The 19,465-nt window shown below is 44.9% G+C and overlaps 4 protein-coding genes across 6 annotated transcripts; all 4 read left to right on the top strand.

Annotated features, from left to right (window-relative positions):
- The first annotated feature begins 1,816 nt into the window (after positions 1 to 1,816).
- On the top strand, positions 1,817 to 5,867 carry LOC127766778 (ABC transporter I family member 6, chloroplastic). The gene is made up of 7 exons (XM_052291923.1): positions 1,817 to 2,166; positions 2,272 to 2,322; positions 3,218 to 3,439; positions 3,808 to 3,930; positions 4,385 to 4,561; positions 5,153 to 5,258; positions 5,475 to 5,867. The coding sequence occupies exons 1-6, from the start codon at positions 1,897 to 1,899 to the stop codon at positions 5,237 to 5,239; spliced, it is 930 nt and encodes a 309-aa protein (XP_052147883.1). The 5' UTR covers positions 1,817 to 1,896; the 3' UTR covers positions 5,240 to 5,258; positions 5,475 to 5,867.
- Positions 5,868 to 8,299: 2,432 nt separating this feature from the next.
- Positions 8,300 to 10,757, top strand: LOC127766779 (acid phosphatase 1). Of its 2 annotated transcripts, none has more exons than XM_052291925.1 (4): positions 8,300 to 8,446; positions 8,645 to 9,071; positions 9,553 to 9,759; positions 10,371 to 10,757. In XM_052291925.1, exons 2-4 carry the CDS (start codon positions 8,674 to 8,676, stop codon positions 10,549 to 10,551), a joined length of 786 nt encoding a protein of 261 aa, XP_052147885.1. In that variant the 5' UTR covers positions 8,300 to 8,446; positions 8,645 to 8,673; the 3' UTR covers positions 10,552 to 10,757. The 2 variants fall into 2 exon arrangements, with proteins under 2 accessions (XP_052147885.1, XP_052147884.1); XM_052291924.1 differs by having other exon boundaries at positions 8,313 to 8,446; positions 8,632 to 9,071.
- Positions 10,758 to 11,063: 306 nt separating this feature from the next.
- Positions 11,064 to 12,919, top strand: LOC127766781 (60S ribosomal protein L10-like). The gene is made up of 4 exons (XM_052291928.1): positions 11,064 to 11,148; positions 11,300 to 11,801; positions 11,898 to 11,979; positions 12,570 to 12,919. Exons 1-4 carry the CDS (start codon positions 11,139 to 11,141, stop codon positions 12,651 to 12,653), a joined length of 678 nt encoding a protein of 225 aa, XP_052147888.1. The 5' UTR covers positions 11,064 to 11,138; the 3' UTR covers positions 12,654 to 12,919.
- Positions 12,920 to 15,631: 2,712 nt separating this feature from the next.
- Positions 15,632 to 19,191, top strand: LOC127766777 (hydroxyacylglutathione hydrolase cytoplasmic). 2 transcript variants are annotated; one of them, XM_052291920.1, is made up of 8 exons: positions 15,632 to 15,877; positions 15,970 to 16,092; positions 16,508 to 16,669; positions 17,035 to 17,113; positions 17,187 to 17,300; positions 17,859 to 18,035; positions 18,260 to 18,329; positions 18,779 to 19,191. In XM_052291920.1, the coding sequence occupies exons 1-8, from the start codon at positions 15,831 to 15,833 to the stop codon at positions 19,006 to 19,008; spliced, it is 1,002 nt and encodes a 333-aa protein (XP_052147880.1). In that variant the 5' UTR covers positions 15,632 to 15,830; the 3' UTR covers positions 19,009 to 19,191. The 2 variants fall into 2 exon arrangements, with proteins under 2 accessions (XP_052147880.1, XP_052147882.1); XM_052291922.1 differs by lacking the exon at positions 18,779 to 19,191 and adding an exon at positions 18,411 to 18,667 and having other exon boundaries at positions 15,637 to 15,877.
- Positions 19,192 to 19,465: the final 274 nt, after the last annotated feature.

Raw genomic sequence — 19,465 nt, 5'->3', positions numbered from 1 at the left:
GTGGTTTTAGAGGTGGTTTTGGCTGACGCGGCGGGCTTGACCGAGTCTTTGTCCTATGTGGCGCTTACGTGGCACTAGAATAAAAACAAAAATAAAAAAAATATGTGAGACCCATATGTTATTCACACAAAAAGTGTGCCCACTGACATGTGGGATCCACATGTCATCCTCCCTCTCCTTCCCTTCTTCCTACCCCCTCTCTCTCCCTTATCTCTCTCAGAACTCAGGAGCGGTGGCAGTGGCAGATGGGGATGAGGTGGGGGGGGGGGGAAGCGGTGGCGGTGGGGACAAGGCGGTGGGGAGCGGCGATGGTGGCGGTGGGGAACGCGCGGTGGAGAACGCGGCTATGGCCTGCGGCCGCCGGTAGGGAGGGAGGGGTACGAGAGGGGAGCCGCCCCCGTGGGGGGTCGAAGTTGGCGTCGCTTCCACCACCGTCGCTGCTCCCCACCGCCACCGCCGCTGCTCCCGACCGCCGCCGCCGCCATCGTCATCTTGGCTTCTTCATCGTCCTTGTCGATCGACATTTTCATGGCGTGCTTCGTGTTCATACCCTTCCCATGGATTATTTCGTCGAGGGACACATTGATTGGCTCCCCCCATCTTCTCGCCGTCCTTTGACAGCCCCAAATGGTGATTTGGCTCACAAACTCCTAGATTGTCTGGAGGAAGAAAATGAACAGTGCACTCACAAGGTGTTCGACAGAGGGAGTTTTGGTGATGTGTGTCACTGGCTCACTGCAGCTTTTCGTTTTCTCATCCTTTTATTTGCAGAATACAAAGACTCACCATGCATCGTGGCCTCGCTGTCATTGCCGCGAATGTGTTCCATCCCACACGAGCGAAGCGGAGCGCACGACGCGGATACGCCGCGACATGAACTAAGCACGTCCGAAGGAATACGATGCCAACAGAAATTGAAACCTGATGCAATCTACTCTAGGATGCTGCTAAAAACAAGGACACACACATGACCACCGTCGGCTACGGCGACTTCGTCCCGCCAACGACGCTGCCAAGCTGCTCGCCTGCACCTTCGTCTTCCTAGGCGTCTCCATCCTAGCTTCCTCAGCAAGGCCGCCGACTAGCTACCTCGTCGAGAAGCAGACCAGAGCGCTCCACTTCCGCGCACTGCACGCCCGCGGACAGAGCTTAATTCTCGTCGGCCGACGCTAGGCTATGGCTCGAGCGACGGCTCCGGTGGCTGGTGCTTCCCTTTGGCGTGAGCTCCCAGCTACGATTCTGCGCATGTGCACCGTACGGAAAGGCTATACATCAGGCACGCGCGGACCGGAGCCGTTGGATGCGCAAGCGACGGATATCGGGAGTCGAACGTCCCTCTGACGTAGAGGAGCCGATTCCCGGCCACTGCCACCGCCGCCGCTCCTGAGAGAGATAAGGGAGAGAGGGAGGGAGAATGACATGTGGGTCCCACATGTCAGAGGTCCTTTTATGTGAATGATATAGGTTCCACATTTTTTTTTAATTTTGTTTTTATTCTAATGCCACGTAAGCGCCACGTATGACAAAGACTCGATCAAGCCCACCACGTAGGCGTCACGTCAACCAAAACCACCTCCAAAACCACCAAGGGATATTGTTTGCACCGGTTTTGATATTTGGAGGAGTCGATATACCCGTTTTTGTGGTTGGAGGACATGAATCATGCTCGGGCCATAGTTGAGGGAGTCAAAGTATACTTTTTCCGCCCAAAAACGCACTAACTTTCTAAGCCCATTAGGCCCATAAGTTCGGCCTGGTATATGCGAGCGCGAGATCTCCAGAGTAAACGGCCCATAAAAAGTAGCATTCGACGCCGCCGCTCGTCATCCGAAGCCGAGCCGCGACGAGGGAGGAAGAAGCATCTGGAGGCGCACGCACCTCACCCTCCCTCCTCCCATGGCACCGCCCTTGGCCGCCGCCGCCGCCGTGGCCGTATCCTCCTCCTCCCCTCTCTTTTCCTCCTCTTCGTCCCGCCCCCTCCCCCGCCGCCATCTGCCCCCGAGCTCCGTCTCCCTCCGGCCGCGGCGCCGCTCGATCGCCGCGGCCTCCGCTGCTGTCGAGTCCGCCGGGAGGCCGCTTCTCGAGGCGCGCGATCTCGTCGCCTGCGTGAAGGAGAACGGGCAGGAGATCCTCAGCGGCGTCAACCTCACCATTCGGGAGGGCGAGGTTCGTTCTGGTCTAGTTGTGTGGTTATCTTAAAATTCTTAATAATTGGGGTCTGCGAGGTTGCAGGGTACTTAGATTGGGTGTTCGTCTGCTTGTTTTGTATAGATTCATGCGCTCATGGGTCAAAATGGCTCCGGAAAGAGCACTCTCATGAAGGTAAGGCGCTTCTGATCGATGCTTTCATTTCTTATTCTGCCAAAAAACTAAATATTAGGACAAGAACTTTGCTAGGATCGACACTGTGCGGAAATATTGCCTGTTACCTATGTAACACTTCTATTCCTGTATATTTTTGTTTTTATTAGCATAGCATAGCAGATTGTCTCGCACAATTTTGCGAGGAGCTAAACTTTGGAAGTTGAATTGGATTTAGTATACACCTCTCAACTTTGTTTTCACCTGTAACAGTTGTATTTTGTATACAATAGATTATTAAGGTGAAATTGAATTTGATAAACAATTCTTTAGCTTCTGATGGAATTGTACTTTGTATCACGCTACATCGTTAATTTGGACCAACCATGATCTAACGGTGTAGATCTTTCTTTTTCCTCCAATTAATGTGGTAATTTATAGCCACCAAAGCGAACATGGTGACTCATTTTCAAGCTATCTTAATAATAGATAATACATCAAGTGTTTTCTGATTGCGATAGAATTGTTTATATGTATTGTTGCCTCCTGGCTTCTCTAGTATTTGCTTCTGTGAGAAATTGTGCCATCCATGAAAGAGGTTTCTGGTTGCCTCGTGTGTATTCTTAGTCCAGATTAAGAAAGTGCAACTAGAATAATCCAGTTTGTGATCTTGAAGTTCAAGTGCTTTTGGAGATCAACCCCTAAGTGTTCAATGTGTCTTCCCACCATCCTGATTAAACCGAGAAACTAACCATGTTTGTTACTGTGATATCTAAAACTTCAGTTAACTGTTGCATCGATCAACCCCTAAGTGTTCAATGTGCCTTCCCACCATCCTGATTAAACCGAGAAACTAACCATGTTTGTTACTGTGATATCTAAAACTTCAGTTAACTGTTGCATCCTTTCGTCTCAGGTTCTGGCTGGGCATCCAGAGTATGAGGTAACTGGTGGTACCGTGCTCTTTAAGGGTGAGAATTTGATTGATATGGAGCCAGAGGAAAGATCTCTTGCGGGCCTTTTTATGAGTTTCCAAGCACCTGTTGAGATTCCTGGAGTGAACAATTACGATTTTCTTCTCATGGCATTAAATGCTCGCAGAGAGAAGAAGGGTTTACCAGCATTAGAGCCTCTCCAGGTTTGCAATTTATACTTATGGTGTAAGGCATTTTTAAAACTGCACTCTTAATTTACAAAGGGAATTATAAGGCATCATGTGTTTCTCACTATTTCGATGTATGACCTATCCTATTAATATTTCTCACTATTTCGATGTATGACCTATCCTATTAATATCTTATAGGAATGACTGGGGTTAAGTTAACATGTCCCAGACTCCATTGTCTACGTTGTTTGTTTTTCTATAAATGCAGAACTTTCTATTTTAATAACACAAGTGAGCTTGGTGGTGTTTTCTAACCTAATCGTTTCTTGTTTTGCTGTTTCTTACTGTTGGGTTATTTCCAGTTGCTAGGAACTCTGACATAACTTCTCTTTATCATACAGGTTTATCCAATTATAGAGGAAAAGGTTAATGCCTTGAATATGAATGCAGAGATCCTTAACCGTGCTGTCAATGAAGGGTTTAGTGGTGGTGAAAGGAAGCGCAATGAGATTCTGCAACTCTCTGTAAGATTACTATGAAACTATGTGGCGTCTTAGTTTAGTTGTCAAATGAACATTACACACTTTTCGTTTGAACATAAATCTGGAGAAATATTCTTATATTTATTACTCAGCAATAAAATAGAAACTAGTGTTTTATGCCACGAAGATTCACTGAACTTCTCTTCCAGATGCCATGTTCTGTTAAATGTGATTTTTTTTTAATGCAACGCTCTTGTTTCGTTAGGTCTTACCGTGGGCGGCGGCGTGAAACTGTGGTCCAAAATGCAATTCACTGATATATTTATGACCAATAAATATAGGCAAAAGTTTCCTGAAAAAAGTGCTAGAAGATAATATTATTATGAGACAGTGCTTCCTTGAACATTTTTACCTGTCAGAAGAATTTGTTTGACTATCTAGTTATGTACTTCGATAAATTTGTGCCTCTTATTTGTTTTCTCATTATCAATTATAGGTCCTTGGGGCTGATTTAGCTCTTCTTGACGAGATTGATTCGGGATTAGATGTTGATGCACTCGAATATGTAGCTAAAGCAGTGAATGGGATCTTGACACCAAACAGCTCTCTAATGATGATTACACACTACCAACGTCTCTTGGATCTTATTAAGCCCAGCTATGTTCACATCATGGTAAGCGTATAGACAAATTCCTTTTTGAGCAATTGCACTTGAATTGATAGTAATTTATTTGTTCAAATGAATTTAATACTTCAATTTACATAATCCTGTATTATTTTCAAGTAGAGTCTCTTTTGGACTCATCACTGGCTAATCATTACATTGGTACACAGAATATATTGTGATTTTAGTTGGCCATTAGGTGGTAAAGAGCTATGTGAGTTATATACAATTGTTCCACTCAAGATGTATAAATACTAAGATAGCAAACGTGTATGATATTGCTCATTATCCATGCTATCCCTCCTGTTGTTTTCTTATGAAAATTTTGCCTTTTGATGGTATCTTGGATTTGACCAATGACCACTGCTTTTTAAATGTTCCATCACTATAATTTATATAAAAAATAATATTGTAAAAAGCTTTTTAAAACCTAGTGATGTAGGTTTCATATATCCAAATTTTGACACTTCTAAACAATGATGTCGCAATTTGGATGTCTGACCGAGTGGATCAGCAAGCATCAATTAAATAGGTACACATGGAGTACTACATGAAGGGCATGAATTGGTATTGATAATACTTCTGATATGCTACTTCCAGGAAAAGGGCAAGATAGTGAAGACGGGTGACAGAGCTTTAGCCAACTACATTGATGAGTCTGGCTACAAAGCGATTGCTACTGCGTAGCATGGAGCCATGGAGAAAGGTCGTGTTTTGTTTCCTCTTCTTTTTTTGTTCTTATTTTTGAGCAATTTTGTTTCCTCCTATACCTGAATAGTTTTCTCATGTACTTACATTGTGAACAGTATCAGTAATACCGCCTGATTAAAGAGAATAATAATGAAAATATGTTTTAGATTGGTATCTGAATAAGTGAATCAGGTTCATATGGATTTGACTGATTTCTGATGCTTTATTGCAGATCAAATACTTGAATGACTTGTTGGGTTAGTTCCCATCCTCTAGCCTACTTATCATGACAGATTTCAGATTTGTCACTCGGTTCCATACATTTTTAGTATGCATGCTGAGAGCAGTGCATACTAAATTCAGTAGATGTTGAGTTAGTGGCTTAGTGCCCCATTTAGCTAAACGTGTTAACTCTGAAAGTGGAGCATTGAGTTCTCCATTGAGTATAGGTCACTTTCCCTACTTTTTGAAATTTTGGATTACAGTATTAAGACATGAAGAAAAGTATCTTGTGTATACACGATTGACAAAATTTTCATGGTTTTATCTACAATTTAGCCAGTTTTGAATATTGGCTGTTCCTTCAATTGTTCATACAGCTATAAAGAATTCAAAGTTTGTGGTCTGTTTCCATGGCGTGCTCTTTAAAGGCCTCCCCTTATATGTTTCACCCAAGAAATTTGACGAACCAAAATCTGCTGGTTATGAATTATGTATGATTCAGTGCGCCTTAATTAATTAATCTGATATGGAGCGTACATGCACAGCTCAGGCATGATCTTTTCTTAGGTGCATCACCGAGAAAATGTGGTTAATGGGTTTTTGCTATTCCCATTATATATGTGCTACATGCCTAGGAAATACAATAATTTAGCTGTACAAAGGTTGATACTGGTGGGCTATACTATGCTAAAGTTTCTTAGGTGCGTTCCAGACATGTTATATAGATATATTTTGAACGGGCGATTCCAGATATATGTTGCAGGCTATTGTCCATCTGCCACTAATGGTGAGTGGCTACTACACAGCCATTTCTATTACAAATGCATACTTTCGATTGTTCGGTGCTAGTTAAAGCAAAGGCAAACAAATCTTTCTGAGTTTGTGGCTGCTCCCTTACTCGCAATGCAAGTTGGTTGACTTCCCAATAAATGGATCTCCAACGCTTGTTTGGTTTAAAGCCAATTTTTACTCTTAATATTTTGGTAGTGCCAAAATGGTAGTAAGTTTTACCATACTAATTGTTTTTGTAACACTAATATAAGCAAAAATTGGTAGTAATCCAAACATCTATATGATACTATTAAAGTTGTCAAAATTTTGATAAGGGGCTAGCTGGCTTCAAAACAAACAAAGCCCTTCGTATCGACTTGGCCATAGATAAACAACAGTGAAAGATGACAACAATTTAGAATTACGGTTTTGCTATCTCATTTGCGATAAATATTTAGCTCCTATCTTTTGATTTTTTTTCCATAAATCTTGTATCAAGATTCGTGTTTCTTTAGACCTAAGTTGCAGTTAAATTTAGTTACATGGCACTTATACTTGGTTATAGAACACTTACATTCATTTACAACGCACTAACATTAAATTTTACAAAAGTTCTTCTCTAGATTTACGATTTTTTGACATGTTCATCTTTTTTTATTTATTTCAAAACGAGTTGTATTCATCTGTCGAAAATTCTGCAAGATTTAAAGCTCTAAATCTGTCTAAAAATAAATAGGTAGCTGATAGTTCTAATTTTGAATTGTACAAAATAATGACCATAACTAGAAGTTTTGAGCGGTAACCGGACATCGATGATACAGTGTAGAAAGTATAGAGAAGCAAAGGAGGGGAAGTCCAAGTAAAATTAAAATGAAGCTCTTGATAGAGTTTTGAAAGACATGTAGGGAGTGTCGAGTGGTGAATGCATATTCTTTTTATTCCCCTGTCGATGACAACCTAAAAGAAAACGAAAAGAAGAAGATGCACCAATGCGCGTGCTCGGTGGGAGATCTTGTCGTGAGTTGACCTACTCATTGGATGGGGAATAACGAGGATACTCCGTTTCATTCTTCAACAGACTTGATTCAGGCCCTCTTGGCTGTTTGGTTCATAGAACTAATCCATTAGTCTCTCCATTCTAGTCCCTTTTAATCCTTAAAAATCCAAACAGAGACGACTAAAAGGGTCTTAAAAAGTGCATATAGGACTAAAATCCATTAGTCTCTCTTGGAGGTATTTATAGGACTAAAGTGACAGCTTCACTCCTCTCACCCTCGGTCCACGTGACTTTACTCCCCGTTTAGTCCCTTGATCTAAACAGTAAGGACTAAAGTTTTTAGGCCATGAACTAATTTTAGTCCAGAAATTAAATGATCCAAACAGGTCTCTCGTTCCCAAGTATTCTACTCCCCTCATTGGTTAATGAGGGTTTTTAAGCATAGCTGCTGGCAGCTCTAGCTCCGCCTCTAATGCACGCTCCATTTCTGCACCCAAGTGATCCACCATGCCCATTACATCGCCGGAAAGTAAAGCTACCGGCGAAAAGCCTACATTGTTTGTGCGTTCCGTTACTAGAGGCTTCCCTCTCGGTGGTCAATATTCTCGAGAATCTATCTCTCTCTCAGCCGCGGATTACATCGGAGCAGCCTGCATATGTTTAAGCTTAATTCGTCAGCGCTCGTCGATTGGCGGCAGCTACAAAGTGGAAGAAAGGAGAAGCGATAGAACGGCCAGAGCCGGCCCCAACGTAACTCACCATCACGTATTCACGTACACGGCCGAGACGTCGCCGTCGGGCAATGTCACGGAGGAGGTAGCCGGCGGCGGAGTTGGGTCCACGTGGCGCGCACCTGGAGCGCTGGCGGTGCAACTTGCACACGCACCGGAGGAGGGGTAAGGTAGTACCTAATCCTAAAGCTATAATAAGCAGGTCGCGTCGCGTGCATATATCCGGGCCGTCCTCCTCGCTCCTTGCCAAATTCCATGGCGTAATCATGCCCTTTTTTCTCTTGCGTTTGTGGAGGTGACTCTGCACGTACGCCATGGGGGGGGGGGGGGGGGGGGGGGGCCTGCAGGACTTCCCTATAAAATGCACACACACGCAAGTTGTTGCTCGGGGTATCATCGATCGTACAATCTCCTGTCCCGGTCCGGCCGGCTTAGCTGCTGCAAATTCAGCAATTGCTTGGCACATCGAGTTGATTGATCGAGGTATAGTAGTAGTAGCATGAAGTAGTGCTCTGCTCTCTCTGTCTCGGTCGATCGGATCATGATCCTTTTTTTCCTTTCTGTCCGTGTCCCTTTCTTTTTCTTTCTTTCGGTCTCGAAATGGGGTGCGATCGATGATGAGCTAGGTGAATATCTTTGTGTACGTATATAATTCAATGTCATGCTAGTTGATGCCTACAGGTCGATCGAGGCTAGCTAAGCTGCGTCCAATGGCGTTCTCACGGGCTACGGCGGCGGCCGTCGTCGCTCTCGTCGTCCTGCTGCCGCATTTGGTCGTCGCCGTCGTCCTCGACGTCGGCGGCGGCGTCGCGGCGAGGCCGTGCCACTCGGCGTCCGTGGACGGCGACGCCGGGTGCCTGAGCTGGCGGGTCATGGTGGAGGCGAACAACGCCAGGGGGTGGCGCACGGTGCCCGCGGCGTGCGTCGCCTACGTCAGGGGCTACATGACGCGGGGGCAGTACGGCAGGGACCTGAGCAGCGTCATGGACCAGGTCGCCGCCTACGTCGACACCGTCGAGGCCGACGGCGACGGCCTCGACGCATGGATCCTCGACATCGACGACACATGCCTCTCCAACCTGCTCTACTACGAGGCCAAGCAGTTCGGGTATGGGGAAGAGTTCGAACTCATCCATTTTTTAGTTCTCTGTACTTCAACTTCTCGCTAAATTAGTCCGTACATAACTCAACATAGGATCAGGCTATCAGCCTAGATGATACTAAGCATAATATGTTTCATTCAGAAAAAAAAACTAAGCATAATATGTTCACGTTGTCTTCCTTTCTTTTCTTTGTTTCTTTTCTTTTCTATAGGTTGTGTCATTGTGTGCGTCCCTAATAGATACAGGCGCCAAATGCAATTCCATTATCCAATAAAATATCCACTATTTTTTTAAAATGATACTTTATGGCCAGTAGCTAAATCAATAGGATAATCTTTTCTTTAATCAGCTTGGATGAGCTTATCAAAACAGAAAACTTAGTACTTTCAAGTAAAAATATTAATGCTGGAAATGTGGCAATTAGTACTTTCAAGTACAGATTAATATATCCAGCGATGTCGTGACTTGTTGGTATTTTTATTCCAGGGCCTATGATCCCTCGGCCTTCAAGACGTGGGCTAGCAAAGGGGCTTGCCCGGGGATACCTGCGGTTCTTGAGTTGTTCGTCACATTGCAAGCCAAGGGGTTCAAGGTTTTCCTCCTCTCCGGGAGGGATGAAGAGACACTGGCCACTTGCACGTCAGAGAATCTCGAGTCAGAGGGGTTCTTGGGGTATGAGAGGCTCATCATGAGGTGCGATCACATTTCTGTTCTTGTTCCATGTTGTGAAAATTTTACACTGGTTAAAAATGTTTTATGGCATGTTTAGTTTGTTGTCACTTTAAACCTTTCAAATTTTGGTAGGGCAATAAAGTAAACACACTTTAACCATTACTACCTTACCAAATTTTAACAGTTCTAGAAGCTTACTCTCTTGAAATTCTACCAAAATTTAATAAAATCATCAAACCAAGCAAAGCCAATATTATCAAAAAAAAAACATTTGGTACTACCAAAATACGACAAAATTTAGCATTACCAAAATTTGGTATGATTGATTTAGACAACAAAGTGAACAAAGCCCTTAATTTCCTCCTGCATTAGGGCCGGAGATCATATCCTGCATTCTGCTAATTCCGCGAATCTTTATGCTTCAATGGCCCCAGCATTCGTGTCAAGTGCTGGCTTGTGACTGCCAAGTTAATGGATCAATGATACTGGCAGCTGAGCTGAACATTCAGATGACGAACTGCACAAGATATCGCAATCCCATGGCAGAATACTACTTTGTTAGTAGCATAGGTTGCATGGTTAAAATTCAGAAAGTAAGATATCTGATCGTGCAATATCATGGTACAATGCAGGAGCCCGGAGTACCGGGGGCAGAGCTCGTCGGTGTTCAAGTCGGCGATGAGGAAGCGGCTGGTGGAGGAGGAGGGCTACAGGATCCGCGGCAACGTCGGCGACCAGTGGAGCGACCTGCAGGGCGACTACGTCGGCGACCGCGTCTTCAAGATCCCCAACCCCATGTACTACGTCCCCTGAAAACTGAACTGGACCACATGGCCGGACCGATCGATTGATCGGTTCGCGTGGGCGCATCCGGGAGCCGTGTAAACGAACGGCAAATGCAAGAATCTTCTTAATGCAAAAGAAGAGAAACTGCCAACTATCTCTACATTTCTTCAAGCTTTATGCAACAGAGATGGTGCCATTACAAGCCTTTGGGGTCTATCCGTCTATGTCATAGATGAGTACTCTCGTTCCGTCCTGAGAATGCTGCGGCCGTTTCTCGCTTGCCCACGAAGAGTACGACTCGGTGAAAGCCCAACTCACGCCCTCTCAGCCCAACTCACAGGTCGGCCCACCCACCTGCTGCCGAGGCGTCCGCGTACGTCGAGTCCAAACGCAAGCTGCGTCTATTGGCCTCTCGCCGCCACGCCTTCCCGTCTTCCCGACCGGCAAAACCAGAACATTCGCGCACTCACCTGCCCTCCTCTTTGTCTATCTATATATATACGCACATCAACCACCTGGCCTCCGCATGATCTCTTCAAAATCACACACGCACCTGGACCCTTCCTGATCACCAGCACCCGCGACTCCACACCTTTCGCCGCCGATCGATCGCCATGGGGAGGAGTAAGCAACAACCGAACCAACCAACTTACCACGGCACAGACATCATATCGTTGCTGTTGCCGGCCGTTGCCGTGCATGGCGTTGTTACCTGGTTTTCTTGAATGACAACGCGATCGAGGACGTGATCGATCGATCGATATCGTGCGTGCAGGGCCAGCGCGGTGCTACCGTCAGATCAAGAACAAGCCGTACCCGAAGTCGCGCTACTGCCGCGGCGTGCCCGACCCGAAGATCCGCATCTTCGACGTCGGGCAGAAGAAGCGGAGCGCGGACGACTTCCCGCTGTGCGTGCACCTGGTGAGCTGGGAGAAGGAGAACGTGTCGAGTGAGGCCCTGGAGGCGGCCCGGATCGCGTGCAACAAGTACATGGCCAAGCACGCGGGCAAGGACGCGTTCCACCTCCGGGTGCGCGCCCACCCGTACCACGTCCTCCGCATCAACAAGATGCTGTCCTGCGCGGGCGCCGACCGGCTGCAGACCGGGATGCGCGGCGCGTTCGGGAAGCCCACGGGGACGTGCGCCCGCGTCCGCATCGGGCAGGTGCTCCTCTCCGTGCGATGCCGCGACGCGCACGCCGCGCACGCGCAGGAGGCCCTGCGCCGCGCCAAGTTCAAGTTCCCCGGCCGCCAGAGGGTCATCTTCAGCGCCAAGTCGTACGTTCGTCAGGATGGACGGCCAGGATGATATAAATTCTTTCGTGTCATCAGATGATGATGTGTCTCGGTTTTTAACTTTTTATTGGTTTTCAGGGGATTCACCAGGTTCAAGCGCGACGAGTACCTCAAGCTTAAGAGCGAGGGACGCATCGTGCCCGATGGCGTCAACGCCAAGGTACGTACGAAACCGCGGTGTATCGCTCGGAACGACATAATTATAACCAAGTTGATTAATGCATGTATGGTGAACAGCGGCTAATTATTCTATATATATATATATATATATATATATAATATTTTTTAGAAATAATACTATATTAATGGGAAATTGCAAAAGTAGAGACTATTTTGCTAAAATTGTAAGTTTAGCACCATATTGAATAAGCAAAGTTTGATAGGGTGTATATCGATCAAAATTTGATAGAGTGCATATGAATTTTCATGGTGCCACATAAGAGCATCGAAGAGCTAGTGTTCGACGAAGTTATTTGCCTGGTAAAAAGGGAGTGCATGGCCTATCAAACTTTCATTGTTCGATAGGTCCTACCCACTGGCCACCTATAGTACAGTTGCTTGCTTTCCTTTTAGTCATAGCTCATGGATCATGTGATTTCACTTTTTTTTACTGCACAACAACCCTACCACACACCAGGTGTCATGTGTTCGACATGGTGCTAAATTTGTGGTTTTACAAGTTTTTATTAAAATAATACTTTTTCTAAAAAAAATGCTAATATAATGGATGTGATGTTTCGCTGCATGTAGTTGCTAACTCGGCACGGATCGCTTGCTGATCGCCAGCCCGGGAGAGGGGTCTTCCCGCCCTCTGTTGTAGGCTCAGCCGCATGAGGAGTGCTTTCACTGTCCATCTCTTTGGAGGTGGTTGCAGGCTGCAGTGTCCGATCGAGCTCTGTTAAAAGAGTGACATGTCATGTGTATATACTATGGTAGTGGAATAAATGACGGCGACTGTGTGCAGTCAGCCTTGTTGGTCTTTGGTAGCACGGTTCGTGCTGTAAATTAACTCTGCATGCGAATAAATAAAGATTGGTGAATTATTCTTCGTGTGAAAAAAAAGGGCTAGTTCATTATTGGTACTTCTTGCACCATTGCCACCACGGGTATGCGCTGCAGCTAGCATATCATCAACATTTCAAGTTATGCTTGTTGTAATCCATAGATTCGACAGACTGAACCAAGCCTTTCTTTTGGGAGTCTCCGCTTAGCGACGATCGGTCACGTATAGTGGTTATTGTTTTGGTGCTAGGCTTCACTATCTTGCCTGTGTTTGTATGGTTCATGCATGGTATCTAGACGTGCACTTCGGTACATAACCAACATCATCGATAGTATTTTATCCTTTTTTTTATTTTTTTTTCTCAATCTTAATAATATTTATATGACCCTCTTTATGTGATTATCTCGAAAAAAAAAAGAATAGCAGTGTGTGTCATCGTTATTGTAAATATGAATAACTTCTCTATATTTTTCGCGATTTTCGTTTGGAATATGCTTCACATAACAAAAATAGCTCGAAAAGAAGATCATCCGCTAGCTAGCCAACCAGCCACACGTACTATGCTATCAATTATATATAAGTTTAATATAAATTACATCCCAATTATAGTGTAATTACTTTTAAAAAAGGAAATGTTATGTAGCGATATCCTCGCACAATGAGACATATGAGCGCACGCATGGACGAGGCACCTGGAGCACACGTCGCGCGGAGTTGTCAGAGTCGATGTGGGCGGTGGCAACGGTGATTTGGGCAAAGAGATAGCTTCCCGACTGATCCTCAAATACCTCCTGGCTAGCTCCATTGAATTGGATTTCTTTATTTTTCATGGCTTAGCTTGCCTTTTTCTTCTTCTCTTCCATTCACTCGATAGACAACTTGCCTTCCTCCTGATTCCTCCAATATGCTAAGCTTATTGATTAATTAGCCTTCTTCCACTAGCTAACGAGACGAGCTTGGTACGTAGTTTGGGATTTGGATTGAGGATTGAGAGATTTTGGATTTTGGGTATGCAAGAGTAGGTAGTTGATTGTAGAGGACTGGAAGGGGAATATAGTAGCAAATTATCTTATGTGCTACTAGTAAGTTTTGTTCTTAGTGGTGGTGATGGATGAGAAGCTCCTGGATGAGATCCAGAGCATGGAGGATGAGGTCGAAAGCATGGACGTGGGCAGCTATGACGGCCTCGTCAGAGTAGCCTTGTCTTGTGTTAGATCTCTCTGCTCACGGTCTCCATGGCCACACTTGAGGTAGCGATGATTGTATGTCCTTGCGTGCTAGCGACCATGGTGATGCTCAGTAGCAGAGCTCACGGAGGTTGGGGAAGCAGGTGTCGCACATGAGATTTCATGGTGTTGGACAAGGTTGTTGACTTGGCAGCAGAGGTCAGGCCCAATCAAGCGAATTTGTAAGATGAATCACCTTCTTTTTCTATTTATTTGACGGTTTTTTAGGAAAAATCTTTTTCATTCTCCCAGTGTCCTTAGAATTACCTTTCTCAAAGGGACTCAACGATGGCGGTGACGACAAGCTACACGAAGGGGTTTGGCAAAAGCAGCTTTGAGAACAGAGGATCCAACGATACATGTGCGGTACCAGATTTGATATCTGTGCAATACCAAACCTAATATCTGTTGGTCTCAGATAATACCTGATAGATGTCAGATCTGGTACCTGTTAGTGTTTAGGCATCCTCAGTGTATCCAACCCAACTTGGTATTAGTATGAGCACAAGCAACAGGAGGTAGTGCATTAAAGAGGGCACAATGTTTCTTGCCTGCCATGGAGAATAAGATGAGGTCCATCAAGAAAAAAAATATTTCCTATCTAGTAGAATCGCTATCTTCCTCTTCTGCAGTGTAAAGCTATTGTTTTTTATTTGCTTGCTATGATTGCTACTCGAGGTAGTAGCACTACAACCAGTAGTTGTTGTTACCTCCTTCCACAATGCTTATATCTTGTTAATAAGAGTGCATTCATTACTTACTACCTGCTTTTGAACCATATTGTGGTCAGTGGCGTAGCTAGCTAGGTGGCACTGTAATTCATGGACTAAAAATTTAAAACTATAGTATGGCCTTGTTTAGCTCCAAACTTTTTTTTTCAAACTTCCAACTTTTCCATCACATCAAAACTTTCCTACACACATAAACTTTCAACTTTTCCATCACATCGTTCCAATTTTAACCAAACTTCCAATTTTAGCGTGAACTAAACACAACCTATATGTACTAGTTAATATAATAAAAATTGTATAGTGAACCACCATTTTAATTGACACAATACATATAGATGGACCACCTTTACTTTACATCCTAGCTACGCTACTGATTGTGGTTGCCTTTAGATATTATGTACTCTCTCTGTACTATAAAAAAACCAACCTATACTGGATGTGACACACCCTAATACTATGAATCTGAAAATATATCTATCCAGATTCGTTGTAATAAAATATGTCATATCTAGACAGCTAGTTATAGATTTGTTTTTGGGATATGAGGAGTAGATATCAAATTTATATATGTAGGTGTCAAGTAATATAAGTAGATACCAATAATTAAGAATCCAGTGATATAGGAGCTGCCTGGTGCCGGCTTACATTTTTTTTATCGAGGGAGTAGATATCAAATTTATATTTGTAGGTATCAAGTAATATAAAGTAATATAAGATAATACCAATATTTAAGAATCTAGTGATATACTCTCTCCGTCCTAAAATATAATAACTTTTAGCTATAAATCTAGATAAATGCATATATAAATTCGTAGAGTTGGAGCTGCCGGGTGCCGGCTAAGCAATCTTTTTCCCTTGTCAGCCTATCCTAAGCGGCTGGCCGTTTTCTACGTTAAGCGGCTGCGTTTTCCAGTTTTTCCCTTTCTTAAACCTTCCACACACACAATCCTCCCGTTTCCACCTGCTCATCTTCGTCGCGACTCGGTGTTGGCTCCAGAAATCTCGCCAAGAGACCATAAGCCCAATCCAAATCTCTCCGCGTAGGAAGCAGATGAAGATCATCCCGGTCGCTTGCCTGGAGGACAACTATGCCTACCTGTACCCCCCTGAATCCATCCTTGGCAGTTGTCTGTATGTTCGGTTCTTGTTTCTTGGCTCTTTCTTGATTATCCTTCGTTTTGTTCTTGAAGAATCGTGGACGAGAGCACCAAGTCGGCGGCGGCCGTCGACCCCGTGGAGCCGGAGAAGGTGCTTGCGGCGGCCGCGGAGGTCGGCGTCCGCATCGACTGCGTACTCACCACCCACCATCACTGGTGAGCGTCCTAGTCCTCCTAGTTATGGAAAAATTCCGCCCAAATGTTGGCCTTCCAGAGTTTCCTATGGGATGCAATCAGTGCTGTGCCAAAATTTTCCCCAATCCCACCCTCAGGGACCAATCACCTACCACCAGAAAGTGAGTGATTTTAGTTAGTTGCAGATTGGGATTTATTGCATTAGGATTTTATAATAAATTGAGAAATACGGTGTCTGAGCATGAGGCTGAGGAAGTGCTTTGCACCATATGATAAAATAAACACAAATACATTAAAAGGATTGATTTTTTTTAGGATTACTCTCAGGTGCATACTATGCATAGAATATTATTTGCCAGATTTTGCTGAATTCATTAGCAACGATGTAGAGAAGTGGTAATTGAAAAGCCCAACTAATCCGTGGTTGTGGTTGTAGGGATCATGCTGGTGGCAATGAAAAGATGGCGCAGTCAGTGCCAGGGATTAAGGTCTATGGAGGATCCCTGGACAATGTGAAAGGATGCACTGATCAGGTGGAGAATGGAACTGAATTGTCCCTTGGGAAGGACATTGAGATACTATGCCTGCACACACCGTGGTATGCTGTTTTCTTTATAAGTCACATTTCATTTATGGTATCATCAGTGTGATTACTTCGATGGAATCATAGAAGCACTGAAGATCAGGATTTAAACCTCTACAATAACAGATAGGCAAATCCAACATGTTTCCACTTGTACTCACTATAATAACCCATCCTGCAGATTTGCCAATTGAGAAGTTTATGAAACATTTATGTTCAAGGACTTCGCATGCAACTAAGCGATAGTTGATAGCACAAAGACTTAAACAATATTGCTGTAGTGCATTGGTTGTACAGTCTAGTCAACCTTTTATATGTTTCTGTAACAGCTTGTTGATTACTTAAATCTCATGGTCCTTTCATTTCCCTTCTTCTAACAGCCACACAAAAGGACATATCAGCTATTACGTCACTAGTAAAGAGGAGGAAGATCCAGCAGTGTTTACTGGAGACACCTTGGTTAGTATATGCATCTGACTTACAGTGATGGCTCCTTTTCTTTTTAACATATCGACCTTCCTTTTTGGTATAGTTCATTGCTGGTTGTGGGAGATTTTTTGAGGGCACTGCAGAGCAAATGTACCAATCCCTTTGTGTAACACTGGGCTCGCTGCCTAAGCCAACTCAAGTTTACTGCGGGCATGAGGTACATTTTCTATTTCCCCCATTTGCTTCTTTGCTCTTCCTCCATTTTTGAGGGATGTGAATCTGTAGTGAAATATGTAGGATATGTATGCTGTGTGCCTTGCCTTATTTTTTTCCTTCTTCCTCGTGATCTGTGTTGACAACTGATGTTTTATCCCTTTGGCTTCTACTTCATGTTCCATGCTATTTTCTTACTTTAATTTGGACCTGTCCATAAACCTCCATTATTAAAGATGCTGGAAGCTTTGAATCTAGATTACAAACTAGATGAGGCTAGTATGTGCAGCCTTAACTGAAGGATAATAACTAACGTGTTCTTTTCTGGCAAAAAAAAGAATGTGGTCTGGCCTTCTGCATTAAGGAAAAATAAGTTCATGCTGTCAGTTCTTCATAAATGGAGGATAACGTGATTGCCATTAGTTTATGTGTGCAACCAAGGAAATTTTTGGTTGCCCTTTGTTATGTACTTCTACTTATCATGGTATGGTTCTTGTCATTCAAAAGAAAAAAAAAGGTAACAGCCATACTTTATTCTTACTAGTCTTATTATGACTTACAGTACACTGTGAAGAACCTGAAATTCATACTGACGGTCGAGCCAGATAACGAAAAAGTGAAGCAGAAACTAGAATGGGCTCAAAAGCAGCGTGAAGCAAACCAACCAACTATTCCATCAACTATAGGAGAAGAATTTGAGACAAACACCTTCATGCGTGTTGATCTGCCAGAAATACAGGTTCTAATCCACTTATTAGTTACATCTGTTCAACATGATGCTATGTTTCTTTGTGGCTGTGTTGGAAAAATCTTTGCGTCCATGGAGGTTGACAGCAAGATAAAGCTAATATTGTTTAGAAACTTGCGGTCTTACTGACAAGAATCAACAACTATCAATTCTTAATTTCGAAGATAGTTCCTTTGCCGGTGATGCTTATGCAGATAATGCCATCGATCTTGCAGGCAAAGTTTGGTGCCAAGTCGCCAGTTGAGGCCCTGCGAGAAGTTAGGAAGACCAAGGATAACTGGAAAGGTTAATACCGATGCAACTGTTACTCTTCGTCTGATGGTCCGGTCTCTCGAGGTTAGCTAATGCAGAAAGCTTACCCTGTAGGTGGGGCTTACTGCCGTGCAACGCTTTAAGAGCGATGGTGTTAGGAAGAGTTTTAAGCTATAAATAAGCTCCATGTTAATGTTCAAGGAGACATCATCAGATGTGCTTGTTAATGCTGGTCTTGTCTATCACTGTACTACATGAGCTACGTATGAATTTCGGAGTTGGTCTTGTTTAACTTTGAAAAGTCGAAAACGAGAGGTAGTAGTCATCCTCCAGTTTACATATAAACGCATAATAAAGGTGAAGTGAATCAAGATTATTGTGCCATTCTTCCCAACAGGACTAAAGAATTGGTAATAAGCTGATGTGGTTGGAGCAGCGAGCTGCAGCTTGTTTGGTTCAACCTCGTTTCTTCTTCTTGTCAGGAACATTTGGAGTGGTAGGCGTCACTTTGAACGGCTGGGAGGACGAGCCGGCGAACTGGCTGAAGCCCAGCTGCCGGCCGGGGATGACCAGCTTGGGCGGCGCGAATGGCCCGAACTCGACGGCGGCTGGCTTGCTGGCACTGCCCTTCTTCTTCCCTGGCTTGGCCTCCGTTACGCCGGCCTTCGCGCCGCCGTCGTCGTCACCGGCTCTGGTCACAGCTGGTTTCTGATCGTGTCCCTGCTTTGAGCTGCTCTCCTGGCGCTCATGGCCGAGCACTCTCCTGGCTCTCTCCATGAACGCCGGCCTGCCGATCAGCACGAGGAGCTTGAGCACCTCGTCCGTCTCCAGCCTGCACCGCGGTGGCGCCTTGTTGCCGGCAGCGTCGGCAGATGATGCAGCGGCAGCGCCGCCGCCTCCGAACGCCGCGCTCGGAGGAGACGGCGGCGGGCAGCGGCCGTGCGGGAGGAACGACCTGCTGGCCGTGCCGGCGCCGGAGCTGGAAGCGAAACCACCGTTCGGCCAGTAGCCCGGCGCCGGGGCGGCCTGCCTGGCCCGTACGTCGCACTCGAGGCTCCTGAACTCGGCGGCGACGCGCGCCTTCAGCCCGGCGTGCCGGACGAATCGCCGGAGGCTATCCTGGTACGTGTGCGCCGCCGTCTGCGGCCGCTGAAAAAAAAAGAAAAACG

This window comes from Oryza glaberrima, chromosome 3, assembly GCF_000147395.1.
Source record: "Oryza glaberrima chromosome 3, OglaRS2, whole genome shotgun sequence".
Classification (NCBI taxonomy): domain Eukaryota; kingdom Viridiplantae; phylum Streptophyta; class Magnoliopsida; order Poales; family Poaceae; genus Oryza; species Oryza glaberrima.
Note: the sequence above shows the minus strand (reverse complement) of the source record. Positions and strands in the feature narration are given on the sequence as shown.

What these genes read in the sequence shown, in the direction of transcription:
- LOC127766778 (XM_052291923.1), top strand. Translation starts at nt 1,897, where the DNA reads ATGGCACCGCCCTTGGCCGCCGCCGCCGCCGTGGCCGTATCCTCCTCC. An exon ending in TCACCATTCGGGAGGGCGAG is followed by an intron (nt 2,167 to 2,271) that starts GTTCGTTCTGGT and finishes TGTTTTGTATAG; the next exon opens with ATTCATGCGCTCATGGGTCA. An exon ending in CAGCATTAGAGCCTCTCCAG is followed by an intron (nt 3,440 to 3,807) that starts GTTTGCAATTTA and finishes TTTATCATACAG; the next exon opens with GTTTATCCAATTATAGAGGA.
- LOC127766779 (XM_052291924.1), top strand. Translation starts at nt 8,635, where the DNA reads ATGCCTACAGGTCGATCGAGGCTAGCTAAGCTGCGTCCAATGGCGTTC. An exon ending in TACGAGGCCAAGCAGTTCGG is followed by an intron (nt 9,072 to 9,552) that starts GTATGGGGAAGA and finishes TTTTTATTCCAG; the next exon opens with GGCCTATGATCCCTCGGCCT. An exon ending in TATGAGAGGCTCATCATGAG is followed by an intron (nt 9,760 to 10,370) that starts GTGCGATCACAT and finishes GGTACAATGCAG; the next exon opens with GAGCCCGGAGTACCGGGGGC.
- LOC127766781 (XM_052291928.1), top strand. An exon ending in GTCATCTTCAGCGCCAAGTC is followed by an intron (nt 11,802 to 11,897) that starts GTACGTTCGTCA and finishes ATTGGTTTTCAG; the next exon opens with GGGATTCACCAGGTTCAAGC. An exon ending in CCGATGGCGTCAACGCCAAG is followed by an intron (nt 11,980 to 12,569) that starts GTACGTACGAAA and finishes CGCTGCATGTAG; the next exon opens with TTGCTAACTCGGCACGGATC.
- LOC127766777 (XM_052291920.1), top strand. Translation starts at nt 15,831, where the DNA reads ATGAAGATCATCCCGGTCGCTTGCCTGGAGGACAACTATGCCTACCT. An exon ending in AAGTTTACTGCGGGCATGAG is followed by an intron (nt 17,301 to 17,858) that starts GTACATTTTCTA and finishes TATGACTTACAG; the next exon opens with TACACTGTGAAGAACCTGAA. An exon ending in TTGATCTGCCAGAAATACAG is followed by an intron (nt 18,036 to 18,259) that starts GTTCTAATCCAC and finishes TCGATCTTGCAG; the next exon opens with GCAAAGTTTGGTGCCAAGTC.